The sequence below is a fragment of the Acipenser ruthenus genome, chromosome 3 (assembly GCF_902713425.1).
Source record: "Acipenser ruthenus chromosome 3, fAciRut3.2 maternal haplotype, whole genome shotgun sequence".
NCBI classification, from domain to species: domain Eukaryota; kingdom Metazoa; phylum Chordata; class Actinopteri; order Acipenseriformes; family Acipenseridae; genus Acipenser; species Acipenser ruthenus.
Genome location: NC_081191.1, coordinates 59165766 through 59183922, shown reverse-complemented (window position 1 = coordinate 59183922; position 18157 = coordinate 59165766). Strand labels below are relative to the sequence as shown.

The following is an 18157-nucleotide window of genomic DNA, read 5'->3' as shown; positions in this document are numbered from 1 at the left end:
TCAGAGGTTATATAGTGAAGGACGGCTTTGTGGTGATGTTGGGTACGACCAGGAAGCTGACAGAGACACACCAGTACTACGGGTTGATGCGCTGGTGTGCGTTCTTATTCAAAAATAAAACAATTAAACAAAAACAACGCTCAAAATAAAAGTGCATACAAAAAACAATCTCGAACACAAGCAAAAATACCTCCACCAAACAAATACCGTGCTGCTTCTTCCAGCACAATCAGCAATTCTTATTTTTACCTTTTGTTTTTGTTTCTTTCTCCCGTCTCTCACACACATGTTCCTCATCTTGAACACCCCCACCCCCACCCGACCAGCACAAGCTGTGGGTTTTTATACATGTGACCATCTCCGGATTAGCAATAAATTAATAAATTCGGAGATGGTCACATTCCACATGAGTTTAGAGGGACGAGGCGTTAACCCCATCCACGCTGCCAAACAATAACAAACAAACCATTGTGTTTTAAATAAACACAAAACACATTTAAACACCACACCAATAACATGACCCATTTAAATTACTACCAAACAATTCCTTTAAAACATTTTATTTAAAACATTTCTTTTAAATAATAATATCATAAACCACAATATTATATGCTGGGCTCTCTTCTGCCCTGCCACATTTTATAATCTCCTGAGAGAGCACAACCTGGACCTTCAAAATGTTAATTACGGTAATGAAGACTAGCAAGGGGTCTCCAAAGAAGCCTTGTTTGATAATATATTCTCCTTGTTATTCATTCCTTTCTCTTATGAGTATAGCTTCACAAATGTATGAGCTTGTACAGTGTAATTATTAAAGGTTGCTTCAACATCCCCTCAAAAAGAATACTGTAATACATCCACTTATGGTCAGAATTTCTACTAAGTATGGTAAAATCAATAATTATTCATTTCTCAGTTTAAGAGAAATAATACGCCCAAAATTCATTGAAAATGTAGTTTTTTATTCATATATTCAAGCATTGCAGTGTGTCAGGAGGCACCAAGTTTACCCAGAATCAGGCTTCAATATTTAGCATAAAGAACAATGCTAACAATGCTAATGATTTCTGTGTGCAGGGGGTTATTTTTATAGTGCTGTTTTTTCTTTTCACAATTTCTTCTAGCTTTAAAAATTATTTTATTTTAGTCACTTATTTTAAGTGTATTTACAGTATAATGCCTGCTGAGAAATGTATTAGAATTAATATGAACATGTATCTTACATATGTAATGTTTTGCTACTATTTTAGACAGAGATGTGCAAAACATATTTTACCTAATGTTTTGTGCAGATTCTAGAGCTGGACATAAGGCCTATTAATTTATCAGTTTGTAAAAATTCTACAGGATCTTTGTTCTTTATATAAAATGGACAAGCAAAGAATACAGCATAGTTGACCTCCAACCTATATATCCACAGCACTAATAAAAAGCAGGGCACAGGCAAACACTGTATAGATCCTTTACATTCTTGATTGATACGTTTGAGGTCAGACAGGGGACTTAATCCTGTGAAGTCAACATGGAAAGTTGCCAATTCCTAATCTCATTTGTTTTAAAAGGAAGAAGGTAACAAGAAGGAGTGAGTGTCTCTAGAAATTAAATATGTTTTTCTATGAAGCCTGAGCATGTTGCTAAATGAGCATAGATTGGAGGGCTGCAGTTCAACCCACCCTATACGTTGTTGCTTTTAACCATGATGTGGATGCCTACAGTAAATGCATTAAATAATTGAATCCTATAATATCACATGTAGATTTCAAATAATTTCAAAAAAAGAGTGCAGATGCAATGTCAGACCACTTAAAAAATAGATAAATCTCCACTTACCCTTGTCCTTTGCTTTCTAAGTTCAAAATGCATCACTTGTGAGTGTACTTAGTTTCATAAGCCTGGGTACATGAAATGTATTATTATTATTATTATTATTTATTTCTTAGCACACGCCCTTAACCAGGGCGACTTACAGTCGTAAACAAAAATACATTTCAAGAATCACAGTACAAGTATTAATACAATTAAGAGCAAGATAAAATACAATGACTTTGGTTCTAGCAAGTACAAGTATATGACAAAATACGATTCAATAACGGAGCAGATAACAGTGGCAGTGATAGTTACATCAGGATATAATTAAATACAAAATACTGCAGATTAAATGACACTTGACAGATTACAGTACTCTAAAGTACAGGATTAAATGCAGTAAAATAGGGAGCAGATCAGAGCAAGTAAAGCGCATTTAAGGAAGAGTGATAAGTATCCAGAGGGAAAAGAGGAGTTCTACAGGTGCTGTCTGAAGAGGTGAGTCTTGAGGACGCGCCGGAAGATGGTCAGGGACTGGGCAGTCCTGACATCTGTAGGAAGGTCATTCCACCACTGCGGGGTGAGGGTGGAGAAGGAGCGGGCTCTGGAGGCAGGGGAGCGTAGAGGAGGTAGAGACAGTCTTCTAGTGCAGGAGGAGCGGAGAGGTCGAGTGGGGGTGTAAGGAGAGATGAGGGTCTGGAGGTAGCTGGGTGCAGTCTGGTCAAGGCATCTGTAGGCTAGTACAGGAGTCTTGAACGGTAGTGTGCACTCAGGTGATACTGTATATCCTGTGAGTAATATTATGTCCATAATATTATAAGCAGAAATATGTTAATAAATACAGCCATACACTGTAAGTCCATAAACAAATACATGTACCCAAACTCTTATTACCTGGAAGGGGAGCTTACAGTACAGTAGTCTCTACGTATAGGGACACCTCCGAAGAGAACACTTCGCCTAAGGGAATCTGAAAAAGATTTTACCCATTGTAAATTCTCCGGCTAAAAGAACAGAAACTTCGCTTAAAGGAACACCTTTTTGGCAGCGATAGTGATTTGTTCACAACAGAATGCAGTAGTTTTGTAACCTGATAACTCTTCATTTTCAAACTTAAGTCGCCAAGCAATTTGGTGTTTCCCGTTCTGTTAAATAATGTGCATGTCTTTGCATATTGCTGCTGCATTTTCTAACATGTAGGGGTGCTGTGTTAATTTAGTTTGACAGTTTATTAACGTTAGTTTGTCTGTTACTTTATTATTATAGTTTATTAACATACACTTGCCTTTTTCTTTTCTTTTACTTATTCAGTTAATTTCTATGTTGATGCACGTGTGTCATGACAAGTAATACATATGTATTTATTTATTGATTCTTATTGTCTGATGGGTAACTCCATCTTAGAGAACACTTAGGCTATAAGAACACTTCTCTTGCTTCCCAAGGGGTGTTCTCTTAGCCGGGGACTGCTGTATACGTAATTTGCCATTCTGACGCCGTTACAGTGCTGCTATCTCAAACTAGATGGCAACGATGTGCAAGCATACTGTTCTAGACTGCAGTCTAAACCAGCAACAGTCAGTACGTTTACATACAGGCTAATATTCGATTATTATTCCATGAGTATTCAGAAAAAGTATTCTAGTCATGTAAACAGCATATTCAGAATAAGGTAATCAGTATTCAGAATAAGATATGTGGAAAATTGAGAAATATTAGTTCACGTCAACACCGTATTCCAAATACTTGCCATCCTCTATCCCTGAACATACTGTATGCGAGTCTGTAGTTAGGGATTTTGAAAACCCCTGTATTAATCAGTGTATTTTGGTGTATTTTGGCATTTGTTTACCTGGCTAGGGACCCAGTATAAACAATGTGTGTTTCATGAGCTGACCGGTTGATGTTCTGGATATTCCTGTCTGTGAAACAATAGTGGAATATTACATTCCACTTCCATGTGAACAGATTATCCAGAATACTTATTTGGTATACTGAAGTATTTGAGTAAACAAAGTTCAAAACTGACAATCAACTACTAACTTTCTCTTAAACCGTTAAAAAAAAGGTTTTGTGAAAAGTAAACTTCAATGAAATAATAATAATAGGCCTTACAAAGTCCTTAAGAAAACATTTCTTAAAGTTTGGTAAATCAATGGTTTTCATTGAAGTTCCCTTATCAGCATTGCTGCCACACTGTTTTACTGCCACATAGTTTGAACCTCTGGCCATATCAATGAAACAGAGCACACACTTTGATAATCCCGTTTATACACCAGGTAAACCGCTGTTTTCTATCATTCTTTCAGTCAGGTTCCTTTACCATTGTTGTCCAGTAAAAACGAAAATTTCACTGCCACTTTGTTTTAACTAGGGTTGCCGCAAGTATCATTTACTATGGTATTTTTGATATTGTATTGCTACGATACTACTAATCGTATTGATTTTAAAATACCGTAGAATACGATAAAAATCGAACCATTTGATAATTGCGATAATGGGAAATTAACTAGTCACATTGCCAATAGCAAAGTGAACCGCAGATGAAAAAAATAAAATAGAACACAGAATCTATCATGTCCACATTTTCCACCTCTATATATGCACGATTTCGATTGAGTCGATTTCCACTCTGATAGGTGAAGATGGCGATTGTGCCTACAGAGAGCACTCTGTGCTGCTCATGATCTTTGCTGTTTTCAACTTGTATCGGTGAAGAACAATGTGCATTTTTTAGACGTCTAAATGCTCCGGTAAACATAAATAATAGTCACAATACTCATACTTTGACGTTTTTTGTTGTATTTATTCCCACGGCTGCATTTTAGTAACAGCTATATGTTTTCGGTGTTTGAAATGGATACATTTCTTACTTGTAAAACAAAAACGAAGGAAGAAAACACAAGAGTCTACAGAAAGTGCAAAGCGACAGAAAGTTATACAGAGACCATTTGGATAATGTTTATGCTGGCTTAAATAATAATAAAAAAAGTTTATCATTGTTATTATAGTTTAATCTTGAGGTTAATGTTTTTGATACTGGAAACATTTGAAATAACACACATAATTATACTGAGGTGGGAAGTAAATGGTAAAGTGATAAACATTTACAGTGTAGACTGTTTTGTATTATTTATAATGACTTTGCCGAATAGAAAGTGAATACGAGTGTTTCCAAAGACATTTCTAAATACTGTCTTTTAATTCTGTGCATCCAAAGACATGTAATTAGGTTTTAAGAAGGAAGCCTACTGGTTGGTATGCTAAACCAGCTGTGAAAATATATATATTAAATAAAACGGAAAGAAAAATGTTAATCAGATTATTCTGGCTTTTATTGCAACTGGTACCATTCAGTGAGCGAAAATTGTAAAACCTCCCAACAGAAGGGGCACAGGATCAAAAAAGGTTGAAAACCCTTGCTTTAGGCCTATACCACTAGCTGTTTACTGATTTGGTATTACAGTTTATAATCCAATTATGAGTGAAAACAATTAAATAGGATGGGAAGTTGTTAGTTTGGCTGTAGAAATGTGATTGGTACTGTTGAAAGTTAAGTGTACAATAAAGGTAAATGTTTTTCAATCAGGATTGTCAGTCATTCACATCAGAATGTTTCTATCTAAATACATAAGATAATTTAAAACACTTTAAAACAAACAGAGTTGTACCTGTTAACTTGAATTTATAGTAAATTATTTCAAACCACTTACACAAATAGAAACAAATTACTACCATTTGTAATACTAAAAATGGTGTAAACTACTTTAAATATCATATTGTAGATATCGAAAATTCAGTAATCATAGAATAAAAATGGTTCAATAATCGAAAAACTGTAATTTTGATATCGTGGCAACCCTAGTTTTAACAAATGCCGATATTTCTGCTGCATATCTTTTGTACTTCATGTTTAAAACTATTCTATCAGAAATGCTATTCCCCTTAAAAAATGTATTACATTATTTTTCCATGGTATTTTTGCAGTTTTCCCATGCTTATACTACGCATTCATCATAGTTTACCATAGTTTTCCATGTTTTTTTAATCTACTTTTAAAACCTCCTGCTTACCCATGCTTTACCATGCTTTATTACATTTTCTTATGCTTCTTTACATATAAGAGTCCCCTTTCTTGATCCCACCAGATATGCTTTGTTTTCAAGTTTTCTTTTTGTTCTCCACTAATAACAGCAGTTCAGTTTCGTCTCCGTGCCCACGGATGTGTTGGAGATTGAAGTGAAGGACAAGTTTGCCAAAAGCCGGCCGATCATAAAACGCTTCCTGGGAAAGCTCTCTATGCCAGTGCAAAGGCTTCTGGAGAGACATGCTATAGGGTATGTGCTGCTAAGTGTTTACTATGATAAAGAGGGTTGTGTGTCTTTAAAACGTAAAATTAATTTATTTTTTGATTAGTCTAGTGACTGAATGATTCAATCATTTATGCCATAATTTATCACCCTGATGTCTGTATCTTCTTTTCAACTAGTCTAGCAGTAGACAGTAAATAATTTGCCAAATATACAAAGAAAGTGTGGATTACAAGTGTAGTTATTTTATACAGTCATTATAGATGCATAGAAGATGATGTAACATGTATAGTATAGTATATGTATATGTATAGTATTTGTAATCTAAGGTAACACAGTCTACAACTATAAATATGAATATTTGTACTTTCTCGGGTTGCATGTGACCCAATTCCCAAATACATTTTCTTTCTGAGTTGGGTGGACCCCACACTTAATACGCCCCTGGTCTTAGTGTGCAAGCCCTCTTCATCCTAGTGCAAGCATAATAAGAGTGCATCAAGATCTACAGCTGAACTGAGTGTGTGATTAGAAGATATAGCCAGAACAGAACATGACTTCCCTGAGTGAAGTATGCAGAGGATTTGTTAAACTGGTGTCTAAATATTTTATTTTTGGTAGCAGCCACAATTTGTCATGTTGCCTACAATAATTCTAGAATCAAAGCCTATTATTATTATTACTGTAGTATTTATTTGTTAGCATTTATTTTACTGTAACTTATTAAAAATTTAATTATTTTTCAAATTCCAACCTTGCGGTAATGGCTTATATAACATTCTCAAAATGTAACCTGTTATAGAACAAATATGTATTAATAGGACACACACAGTAACGGTACAATGTATAGATAAGTGCATTATGTAACCAGTATAGTGGAAGTATGCGACAGGTTTTATAACGCAGTCATGTTTCAGAATATATGCACCTCAAACATGATCTGAAGAAACAAAACTGCAACTAGGTCCCTCCCAAGTAGTAATGCCAATTGTGCTACATTAACTGCAAGTCTGTGCTGTGGATTAGTAAATTGAGATTCCGAAACTCATTGTAAATGTGACCTTAGTGGCGACAAGGCCTGTGGTGGTGAACAAATGCAAGTATGCATGACACACTTCAGAGTGTAGAATTTTGATGAAACCCGTTTAGGAAATTATTTACCTCAGTTTTTACGAGCAAGAGAGTCTGGGTTTATGCAGAGGTGCCTGTCTTTTTGTATGTATGGATGTTAGTCATGGTAAGCTACATTTTCATGATTTCTGTACAGCCATGACAATAAATGTGAATTCATAACATACTGTTTTTACAGTCCTGTTAAACTTGTCAGACTTGCAATGGGGATTCTTTTTGAAGTGTGTTGGAAGAAGCAGCTATTAACATGTCTGGCTATATCAGTGTTATAATCCCTTTACTGTACCTTTCATTAGTGCTGATTTCATAAACAGCAATTCCTGTGTGATATCACATTGATGTTCTCTTTTACAGGGACAGAGTCTTGAGCTACACCCTGGGCAGGAGGCTGCCAACAGATCATGTCAGTGGGCAGCTGCAGTTCAGATTCGATATAACATCTTCCATTCATCAAGGTGATTCTTATTTCAACATTCACTCAGCTGTGTAAAATCAGACCGTGCCAGATTAAGTTGCTGGATTTAGGTTATTTTCAAAAATATGATGTTTAAGGTAGGGTGACTTTGTTTGTTTGGGATTACTCTAAACTCATCTGAAGTAATGTTTTTGACTGAAAGCGTAAAAAGTGTACTGTATGTTTCATAAGAAAAGGTGGAAACAATCAAAGCAAGTGCATCCTATTATTCCAGAATTGTGTTTCTATTCCTGACTAGGTTTCAGTGTTAGTCTCACCTCTTTAGTCAAGTTTCCATTGACCTACCAAGAGAGAAGTATTACTTGTGGATGAACTGTGTGTCTAACATATCCATTGCCTCTGGATTCTTCATATACTGTAATACATATTGGACATTTGTTCTGGAACAAAAGGGATGGCAGATGGAAACAGCAATATTTATGCTATGAATAATTTGCAAAGGGGTTTGATTTAATACTGTATAGATTAATATGCTGCTTTCCATGAATACATTCCAGAACACAGATTAATAGTGTTGATGCTTTTGAGATGTAGGAGTAATAGCTTAGCTAACACTGGAGCGACACAAAATAGTGATTAAAAGAAATGCTAAGCAGGTACCTTAAGAATGAGTCTAAAGGAATCTTGTGAAGTAAGCACTAGAATCATAATGAGACAATGTACCCCAGGATTGCAAGTTTGAAAGTTAAAAGTCAAACGCAAGGTTCTGGTGGAGTTATATTTATGCAGCATAGTTTAGACAGAACACTAGAAAAATGATTTGAAGGACAAAAAGGATGGAGAGAGGAAACAAAAACAAAAATAAACATTAGTCATTGATTTTTCAGAGTAATAAGCTGACGGGCAAGTAATGAGAGATCATCTACTCCTTCGCATTATGCAGCAATACTTTGATGAGATGTGTCAAATACTTCAAATGACTCACTACAGTTTTTTCTCTTTACCCAGTTCTAACAAGCAGTAAATAATATACTTTCTTTCTCTTGACAGATGATGAAGAGGTCTCAATTAGCACTGAACCTGAAACAGCAGCTGCCCAGGAGGATCAGGTAGAGGACTTGGATGCAGATCCTTGCTGCGAACCTCAAGCAGCTCATAGTGTCATCATGGAGCCTGCAGCGCCAGAGCAGATAAATGGTTGTGATGAAGCCTCTCTGAATACAGGTTCCAGCAGTCCTGAGGCTGCAACTTCAATTAATGAAATCAGCCATCTGGCTATTAGTGAAGTCCAGAGTGAAGAAAAGGAAGAAAGTGAACCAAAAGCAGAAGAGACAGGTATTAGGGATCTTACACCAAATGAAGAGCAACCACCGTCAGTCCCTCAAACAGTATCAGAAGACCAAGATGTATGTGTCAACTTACAGGTGGAAAATGAAACAGATGAAGGTAATACTCATAGAGAGGAATTGGGGGAAGCCCCTTCAGAACCTCCAGCTGATATGGACAATTCAGACAGCACAGTAAGCGAAGCGGCAGTAGAGGACAAAGAGGCATCAGTTGAACAAATGGGAGGCACTTTGGAGCAGGAAGAGGAAGAGGACGAGGGCTGTTCACTGCGGATGAGGACAGCCCTAAAACGGAAAAACAGGCCTTGCTCGCTGCCTGTCTCCGAACTGGAGACAGTCATAGCCTCTGCCTGCGGGGAACCCGAAACACCGCGCACTCACTACATCCGCATTCACCATTTGCTTCACAGCTTGCCCTCGGCCCAAATGAGTGACGATACTGAGGAGGACATTGCCAACCCTGATTCAGAGGATGTGACACTGAAGCCAACAGAAGAGAAGGACCTAACAGATCGAACAGAAGATAGTTCCTCTGAGACTCAGTCCCACAGCATCACCTTGGACTCAGACAATTGTGGACGAAGGACTTTACCCCGCAGCTTGTCCATTGAGCGCCTCTCAGACTTGAACCAGCTGCTGGAAAGTGAGCAGCCGAGGATGGAGAGTGAGAGCGATTCAAGTCTGAGGCCGCCAGGGGAGAATGACTGTGACATGTGTGACACCTCCTGTTACAGCACCTCCTGCTACAGCACGTCTTGTTACAGCACCTCCTGCTACAGCAACTCGGGCTACGAGGGTGCCAGCCGCTTCTCAAGCCATACCCGTTTCTCTTCGGTGGACAGCGCTCGCATTTCCGAGAGCACAGTCTTTTCCTCGCAAGACGACGAAGAAGAAGAGAACAGTGCCTTTGAATCAGTTCCTGATTCAGCACAGAGCCTGGACCCCAACGATCGGGAGACAGGTCACAGCACCACCCAGTGGCCAGAAGACCAGATTGCGCAAGATGGGAGTCCACAGAGTAACACTGAAAGTGGCGAATCTCCAGTGGCAGGACCAAGCAATAGAACGGAAGGTAAGTGGAACTTAAATTAATATTATTAGTTTAGTTGTTATTTAATCAATGGTCATTTGGATGTATTTAACAGAAATGTACATTTATCTTTCTAGTGAAAAACCAAAAAGAATATTTTCAGAAAGGGTTGTGGTATCCAAGCTTTGCATAATGGCAAAGGGTTAAAACCTAAACTGTAGATGGCATTAATGTGCAGTAAGATGTCCTCACAGATGTCAGAAACGTCAGAAAACTTGAGTTCTCAGTGAAATATGAAACCATCTTCTCATATGTTCTGTACACGAGAATTTGTTCAGTCCCACTGTCAAGTATTTTTTTTACATCTGTTCAGTAGTGTTTTGGACTGCATACACAATTTTGTTAAGGAAACTAATAAGATCTTACTCAGCCCACTTAAGAAAATTGTACACAATAAGAGTATCCTTTCTGGAATTGATCCTGTGTACTTACACTACAGAATGATGATAAATATTAATTAATAAAATGGACAGTTGTTACTGGCACTGTTGGCTAAAATGTACAAAATATAAAGATATTTATTTCAACAAAGGGCAAGATATCAAACTGCTTCTCAAAGAAAAGAAAATCCTTCAACTAGTACATGCTGAAGTCAACAACAAACAATAAAATTGGAAAGTATGTTCTAAAACTAGACTATATGTAACATCAGCGTGTATGATTAATATACAATTTTAGCTTGCATTAGCAGGACAATTTTATAAATAGATGAACTTGTTTCTTTGCTTTCAGCTTCACACAGTAGCAGTAATCATTTTCAGTCCTCTTTTATGAACAAAGCCATTTTCTTTTAACCCAGGCATCCAGTCTGGCAGACGATTTCCAAGATACCAAATTTGTGGTTTCAACCATCCCAGTTTAAAAGTTAAATAACTAAATTCCATTAGTTCCCGTTTAAGTCATGAAATCATTTTTTTCCCCTCATCTTTGTAGGCGATTGCCCCTTGCCATCCAGTCATCCACCAGTCAGCCAAGTGCCTGCTTTGCGACCTGATCCCCACCATTACCCAACTATTGATGAACTGTTGCCACCAAGTAAGCTTTCCTTTGTGCCCAGTTTACATTTGGGAACCATTATCATTTCCTTGTCAGCAGGCACACAAGCCATAAAGAAAAATAGTCTGCATTGATTTTGTATAGAACAATTGGCTGGGTTCCTTGTCTTGCAGATTAATACTTTTTAGCTAATCACATCTAGTTTCACACTTTTGTTAGTTTCTCAGATTATCACATATGCTATTTTTCTAAAGCACTGACACCCACCTAAACATTAGCGTGCCGTGCAACCTGAAGGCATTACAAGTATGAGATGGCTTTATATACTTTTACAAGTGTTCGATATTATATGAATGAGTAGAGACCGTTTGGCCCATCAAGGTTCTTATAGGGATCTTTACTGTATGTCAAATATTAAAATCGCATCAGACTGATAAAAAAAAATCTTCTGTTTTTATTACCTTCTTTAGATAGAGACTGCTTTTATTGTTCACGAAGTACAAGCCTTATAGGGCCCCTATTTACAAAACTTTTACTTTTGTGTTATTTAAACTCTTTTTATTAATAAAATAAGTGTGATATGTGTGAAATTGTTCTATTGACCATGCACGGAATTAAAATGAATAGACAATAGAATAGTCTTTTTTTGTAACAATTTAATTGGTTTAAAAGCAAACAACATTATCCATAAACTAATGTTAACAGAAAATAAATATAAAAAGAGAATTTCGACGAAAGCTGCCGGGAAGCACTGTCGCTGCTGATTGCTTGTTTCTACGCGCTTTGAAAAAGGAGTCTCGTCTTCCAGAATATCACTTACAATGTGCGCCATCAAAAATAAAAATAAAGTTTCTGAAGAAGATGATTTCAGCAACCTAAAACACCACACGAACAATTGTCATGTGACACTTTCTATATTGGCTTGCTAGCTTGCAATTGGCTGTTGGTCCGTGGCGGTGCGGCACTGAGCGCTGGTTTAACATGTTACAGGTGTTATACACTGAGCGCTGGTTTAACATGTTACAGGTGTTATACACCAGCGCCAGTAGGCTCTGAGCGCTTTTCACCTCCAGCGACAGTGTGTCACTGACGCTGGCATGTGTATCGGCTGCATTATATCTGTTTTCTTGTAAAAAATTACGTCAAAAATAGTACTATATAACATTATATAAGACAATTACAGGTACAGCTATGGCCAAAAGTTTTGCATCACCCAATAGAATTTAATAATTTTGCTTCATAAAGTCAAATGAAACTTGCTGAATAACATATTGAATTACATACCGCTTTGTAGTTTTCCATATACTTAATGAAAAACTGTATCGTCGTATCATTGTGTCGTTTTGTATTCTGATTCCTGCGAGTGCACCCCATCGCTACAAAATGGCATGTAAACAAACGGTAATAAGCTGTTTCTCTTGTTGCAAAAAGTTGGAAATTGTTGGAGCTCCTGAAAAAAACCTGAATCAAACACAACTTGCCTAGCAATTTGGCGTTTTCCGTTCTGTTAAATAATGTTGTGCATGTCTTGAATATTGCTCCTGTACCAGTATTGATCATTAATCTAGAGCTCCTGCTGCATTTTAACTTGTTTTGTGGTTCTGTGTTAATTTAGTTTGACAGTTTATTAATGTTAGTTTGTCTGTTACTTTATTATTATAGTTTATTAACATACACTTGCCTCTTCCTTTTGTCTTACTTAGTCTATTAATTTCATATGTTGATGCACGTGTCATGATAAGTAATGGTGGTCAACTCTGTCTTAAAGAACACTTCGCTTGCTTCTTGAGGGGTGTTCTCTTAGCCAGAGACTACTGTACTATTACGGCTTCTGGTAGACTTTAGTTGTATCATTTGTGGTGTCTTTGATTACATGATGTTAAATAAAATATCTAATTTATGTTCATATAGTTTTTTTTTTTTTGTTTTTTAATTATGTCTCAATCCTAAAATTGTAGGTGATGCAAAATGTTTGGTCACAGCTGTAGCTTTTCCAGTCTCTGAACAGGAACAAGGCCATTGTCACTAACAACGTTGCTCTTTCCTAAATTTAAAACAAGTACCTATTTTACAGTTTGCTTTACTGGGAGTGAACCAGGCGCTTTCCTTTGGGGTACTTTACAATACAGCATCCAATAAATGTATACACAACAACTCATTACGAATCTGGTTAGAATAAGCAATATTAAGTGGTGCCAAATTCAAACAAGCTTGCCAGTTAGTGGTGCTGTTTGACCACTCTCCATAAAACTTGTTGGAGAAAACTGAAAGCTTTGCTATTTGCCAAATTCATATTCAAGTGACTTCTTAAAATGAATTGTCAAAAAACAAGTAAAAGATCAGTGTGGATTTTTATTTTTTAAATTCCTTCCTTTCCTGCTAAATGCTACAATATTATGAATTCATTAATTTGGTGCCATGTGAGCCCTGTGTGTAAATATTTACAGCATGGATGGGGTTAAAATTCCCCATCCAGCTAAACACTTGCATAATGTGACCATCTCCAAATTAAGTAAGTGATTACCAATTTGGAGATGGCCGCATATATATATATATATATATATATATATATATATATATATATATATATATATATATATATATATATATATATATATATATGAGCAGATCAGCTGCTCATGGTTGTTCAGAGAGGAGGAACAGAAGAAGTAAGAGATAAAAAAAAAAATACAATTGCTACTTGTTCTGGATTGCAACCAGGACGGTGTTTTTTTTTTTTTTCGTTTGAAGCAGTGTGTCTGCTTATTTTGACCACTGTGCTGTTTTCTTGTATTGCTTGTTGTCTGCCCTGATTTACATTCTGTATAATCAGATATACAGTTTACAAATTAAAATATAATAAAACATATTGTTTCTTCTCGACTTTGCCCTCCATTAAGTCTGTTGTCTTTGAGGATTTGCATGCAGTCCTCTGAATTTTTAAATAAAGAGAATTCACATGTTCTGTTAATTTGAAGTTCTCTTCTCTCTCATGCCTGAGACCTAGTTTCCTTGGTTACTTGCTGTTGAGAGGCAGAAAAGGGACTGCAGTCTAAATTTAAAACAACAGAGCAATCTAGGATTTCTACCCAATGTATTTTTAACATGCATTACTGTTGAATCCAGCCATCAATATGTTGTGATACAAATTTGTATTTTTTCGAGTGCTAGTGCAAAAATCTCCAGGAATGTTGAAGAAATGATATGTAAGGTTTCTGAGCCAATTAAAATTTTCTTGCAATTTATTTGTTTTTCTGTTTTCAGATTGGGAAGCGAGAATTGACAGCCACGGAAGAGTGTTTTACGTGGATCATATAAACCGAACAACAACCTGGAAACAGCCCACAACAGCAGCCACTCAAGATGGGATCCGGCGGTCAAGTTCTGTACATCAAATGGAACAGCTGAACAGGAGGTGAGTGACACACAGGGATACGACTGTTTATATATCTATTTGCAATATGTGGCAAAGAGGATTAACTAGCTTGTCACAGTCTGAAAGCCTGGGTTACAGTCTGGAATTGGTCAGAGGTGAAATGAGTTTGGTGGTTTCAACGTAACACCTTTGGTAGTTGTTGGTAGTCCATATTACAAAACTCAACACAATTGGTGCAGGGCACCTTTGCTGTCTGTTTTTATAAAGAGAGCTAAGGGATTGGACAGACCTGGATCATACATACTGTGCAAAGCAGAGGCTCTGCACATGGGTGCACATGTGTTTGGGTGTCTAGTGATGAAAATTGTGTTTAATTGTTGAGGAGTGTTTGTTTGGGTAGTGGGAGTGTGGATGGTGTGGTTTGTAAGTACAGTGGGATTAAAACATGTTTTGTAAACGGCTTAGCTGTCCTGTGTGAGTTAGGGACCACCTGTAAAGTGAAGTTAGTATCTTAAAGTGAAGATAGGCTTTTGTTTTGTTTTGTGTGTTAAAGAGTTTATTTTGTTCTTGTATTTTGTTTATTTTGTGTTAATAAAAATCCTGAACTGCAGGACTGTCTCTGGGTGTTTTCTAAGTCTGCCGCTGGCCAGCCTTGACCACCAGTCACATTACCACAATTCATATAGATAGTGAATGATCATTCGAGGTATACAGGTTTTATTCACCACAGGAGGATCTCCCAGTTTATGTCAGGACATCCTCCAGAGGCGAATTAAAATTCGATATTCTGTTTATACCACAAGTATATTTTTAAAATACATAGCAATACATTTGTACATTTTTTTTATATTAAATCAATTCATTCAGGATTATTTTACCCGGCAGATCTTAACGTTTATTTTCAACAGACAATGCTTCAACACGGATTCATTTCAAACCCTGCTTATGGGCTCTTTGCAATCTTGAAGCTGATCTCTGTTGTGTCCTACGATTATAGTGTTAATGAAGGGGGCTACAGGCTGTTTGGATAAGTCACACACAAGCAGACTGGTAACTGGCATTTCTTGACTAAACACAAAATCAAATCAAAACAACAGCAGAAATCTGAAATTCAGACATTTTGTAAAGTTGTAAAAACGCGTATAAAACACTTCTGAATTGGAATGTAAGCAAAGGCACATTCGAAACTAGTCCTGAAGGCATGTTATTCCACTTATGTTATTCTACTTATGTTATCCCACTTAGGTGAGACAACAAAAATGTATCTTTAATCGAAATGGTTTATAACTGGTCTAAAATAAACCACTAAATGGATCTTGTTAAACCAATTACCGGTAATTGATTTAAGTGTTTGGTATGTTGGAATAGGGTTTAATTTAAACCAATTTAATGGTTTAACTGGGGTTGAACCAAGCCCCAATTTAGTACTAAGATAATGTTCTAAGTATGTGTTACGTTGCATGACTCTGTGGATAAAGCCTTTACACTTGATTTCAATCGATACGCCAATAGAATTCAGCAACAACGTAATCAGATAAACAAAACTGTTTTCAACACATGCACAGTAAATTAAGCTACCTCAATAAAACATAAACTGACCTGCTCACAGAAGCATCTACATTAAGGCATCTTCCAAATATTTGCACCCAGACTCCATGCGGTAAGGCTACAACGCCCCTTTCAATAACTATCCCTTTTGCTTGTTTTGCAGCTTCGCCCGGTTCACTGCTTACAGTTTCACAATGGTTTCGTCAGTTAAGCATCATTATTTCATTTGTGTTGGGTCTACACAGAGTCATTTAACAGACAGGACTTACACAACAAAAACTTACAGCTTCAGCTTTTCACTTCTTCGGATGCATTTTTTTTAAAAAAGCTTTAAGTTAAGGTAAGGCTGAGGCTTGCTTATGCCTGCTAGTACTAGCACCAGCACTGTTCTAGAAACTTAAAAAAAAACAGACTAAGTATGAAGCTGTGATTACCCCTATTAATGAACAAATGGAAGTCTTGTCATAACTTTATGTTATGTTACCATATTTAAATATTTAAATTATTAAGGGATGTTAATACGAACCGTTTACATGCACACAATTGTGCGAAGAACTCCCGTAAATGCTGTGGGCTTAGTGATGAGACTGCCGACACTTTTTAATTGCCTAACATTTCGTTTTCAGTTCTTTTGTTGGTATTATTCAGATTGGACTTTTATGAAAATGATGGTTTTAGTTGGGTTTCAGATTGGGAAAATCATAATCGTTGCATCCCGAATTGGATTAACTCATGAGTTTCAAACAGAGGGCTGAACAGAAATCTCAAATTCCAATGCGTAGGGTGGTTCATTTTAAGCCTTGGATCTGTAGAATGGGCCAGGCATTCCAGATGGACAGGTGGTTTCCATTTCACACACAGGGGTAGGATATTGATTACTGGTTCTATTTAGATAACATGAAAACTTTGCAACAACCAGGTTTATATCTGATACTGTAAGGGACCAATTTTAAATAACATCACTAGATTATGGATCATCAATACTGTGGTATTGATTAATGTATGAAGTTGCTATTGCTACCTTGTTAACTGAATGAAAAGCTAATATAGTGCATGTGCATATCTGTAGAACTTAGCCTAAACACAAAGAAAACAATCTTCAGGCAAAACTACATGTAACTATAATACAGCGGAGATGTATCTTTCAAAACCTTCTTGTCGACATCTGACATTACTGTATGTTTAGGGTAACAGAATGTGTTATTTTTGTAAACCCAGTAAACCCATAATTAAGTGCAGACATTTAAGGTGATCCTCATTACAGTAAGCGGTCAGGAACAAAAAAAACCTGCATGTTTTAAAAGTGGACATTCACTACAAACTTGTACTATACTGGCACCCAGAGGCTAAAAGCAGAATGTTACCTGGTTATTCCTGAATATCTTTGCCACTATACATATGTTTGTCTATTCCTGTGCCACTGATCAGTTTAGAGGCCCTGCAGTTTACAGGCCCTTATCATACTGTGTTTAACTTGGTCTACTTTTGTTGTCTTAACTCAAGCTAATAGACTGAGTGACTGACAGGGGATCTGATGCCCCACATCTGAAGGTTCCAGTGGTAACCAGTTAACCATTAAATAATGTGTGGCAAGAAATAAGCGTGTGAGCCAGAGCTTGGATTCCAGAGCTAGTGTTCTTTTGTACTGTGTAGGAAAGGCAGCATTTTGTTAACATTTCTCACAAAGTAGCAGCTTCAGGGCACATACCTTAAAGCAAAAGCTAATTGTTTAGCTAAATTGTTCAGGGACTCTTCTTAATAGATATTACTCGGGAGGAAGTAAAAGGATTTTGCATTGGTACCACATCTCTCGCTGGAATCCCTGGTGGAGGATAAGCACATTAGGTGGTATTTGTGGAATCTTTCTCCTGTCTCAGTAAAAAAAAAGAAAACCAGTTAATTCTTTAATCTCTGACATAGAGATGTCATTAAGGCAGGCCATTGAAAGGAATGTAGGTTCCTCCTGGGGCTCCAGCTCTCAGTGGTCGGTTAAATTTCAGTATTTAATGTCTTTTGAGTTTTTAATATTGCCCAGAATTCCACAGAGGATTAGAGTGTTCACCTCTCCCCTGTGATAGGGGATTAGAGCATGGCTTCTGCACAATTACTTGAAATGTAAGTAACCAGTCTTGGTTGCCA

The 18157-nt window shown here is 36.9% G+C and overlaps 1 protein-coding gene across 3 annotated transcripts in view; it reads left to right on the top strand.

Annotated features, from left to right (window-relative positions):
• Window positions 1–18157, top strand: part of LOC117435482 (E3 ubiquitin-protein ligase HECW1) — a 189535-nt gene that overhangs the window by 114752 nt on the left and 56626 nt on the right. For 2 of the 3 annotated variants that reach the window (XM_059014498.1, XM_034058677.3), the window contains 5 exons: window positions 6001–6143; window positions 7602–7702; window positions 8713–10080; window positions 11032–11133; window positions 14359–14509. In XM_059014498.1, coding sequence (XP_058870481.1) covers window positions 6001–6143; window positions 7602–7702; window positions 8713–10080; window positions 11032–11133; window positions 14359–14509 — 1865 coding nt within the window. The remainder of the gene's footprint in view (window positions 1–6000; window positions 6144–7601; window positions 7703–8712; window positions 10081–11031; window positions 11134–14358; window positions 14510–18157) is intronic. The other variant, XM_059014511.1, reaches the window with a different exon arrangement.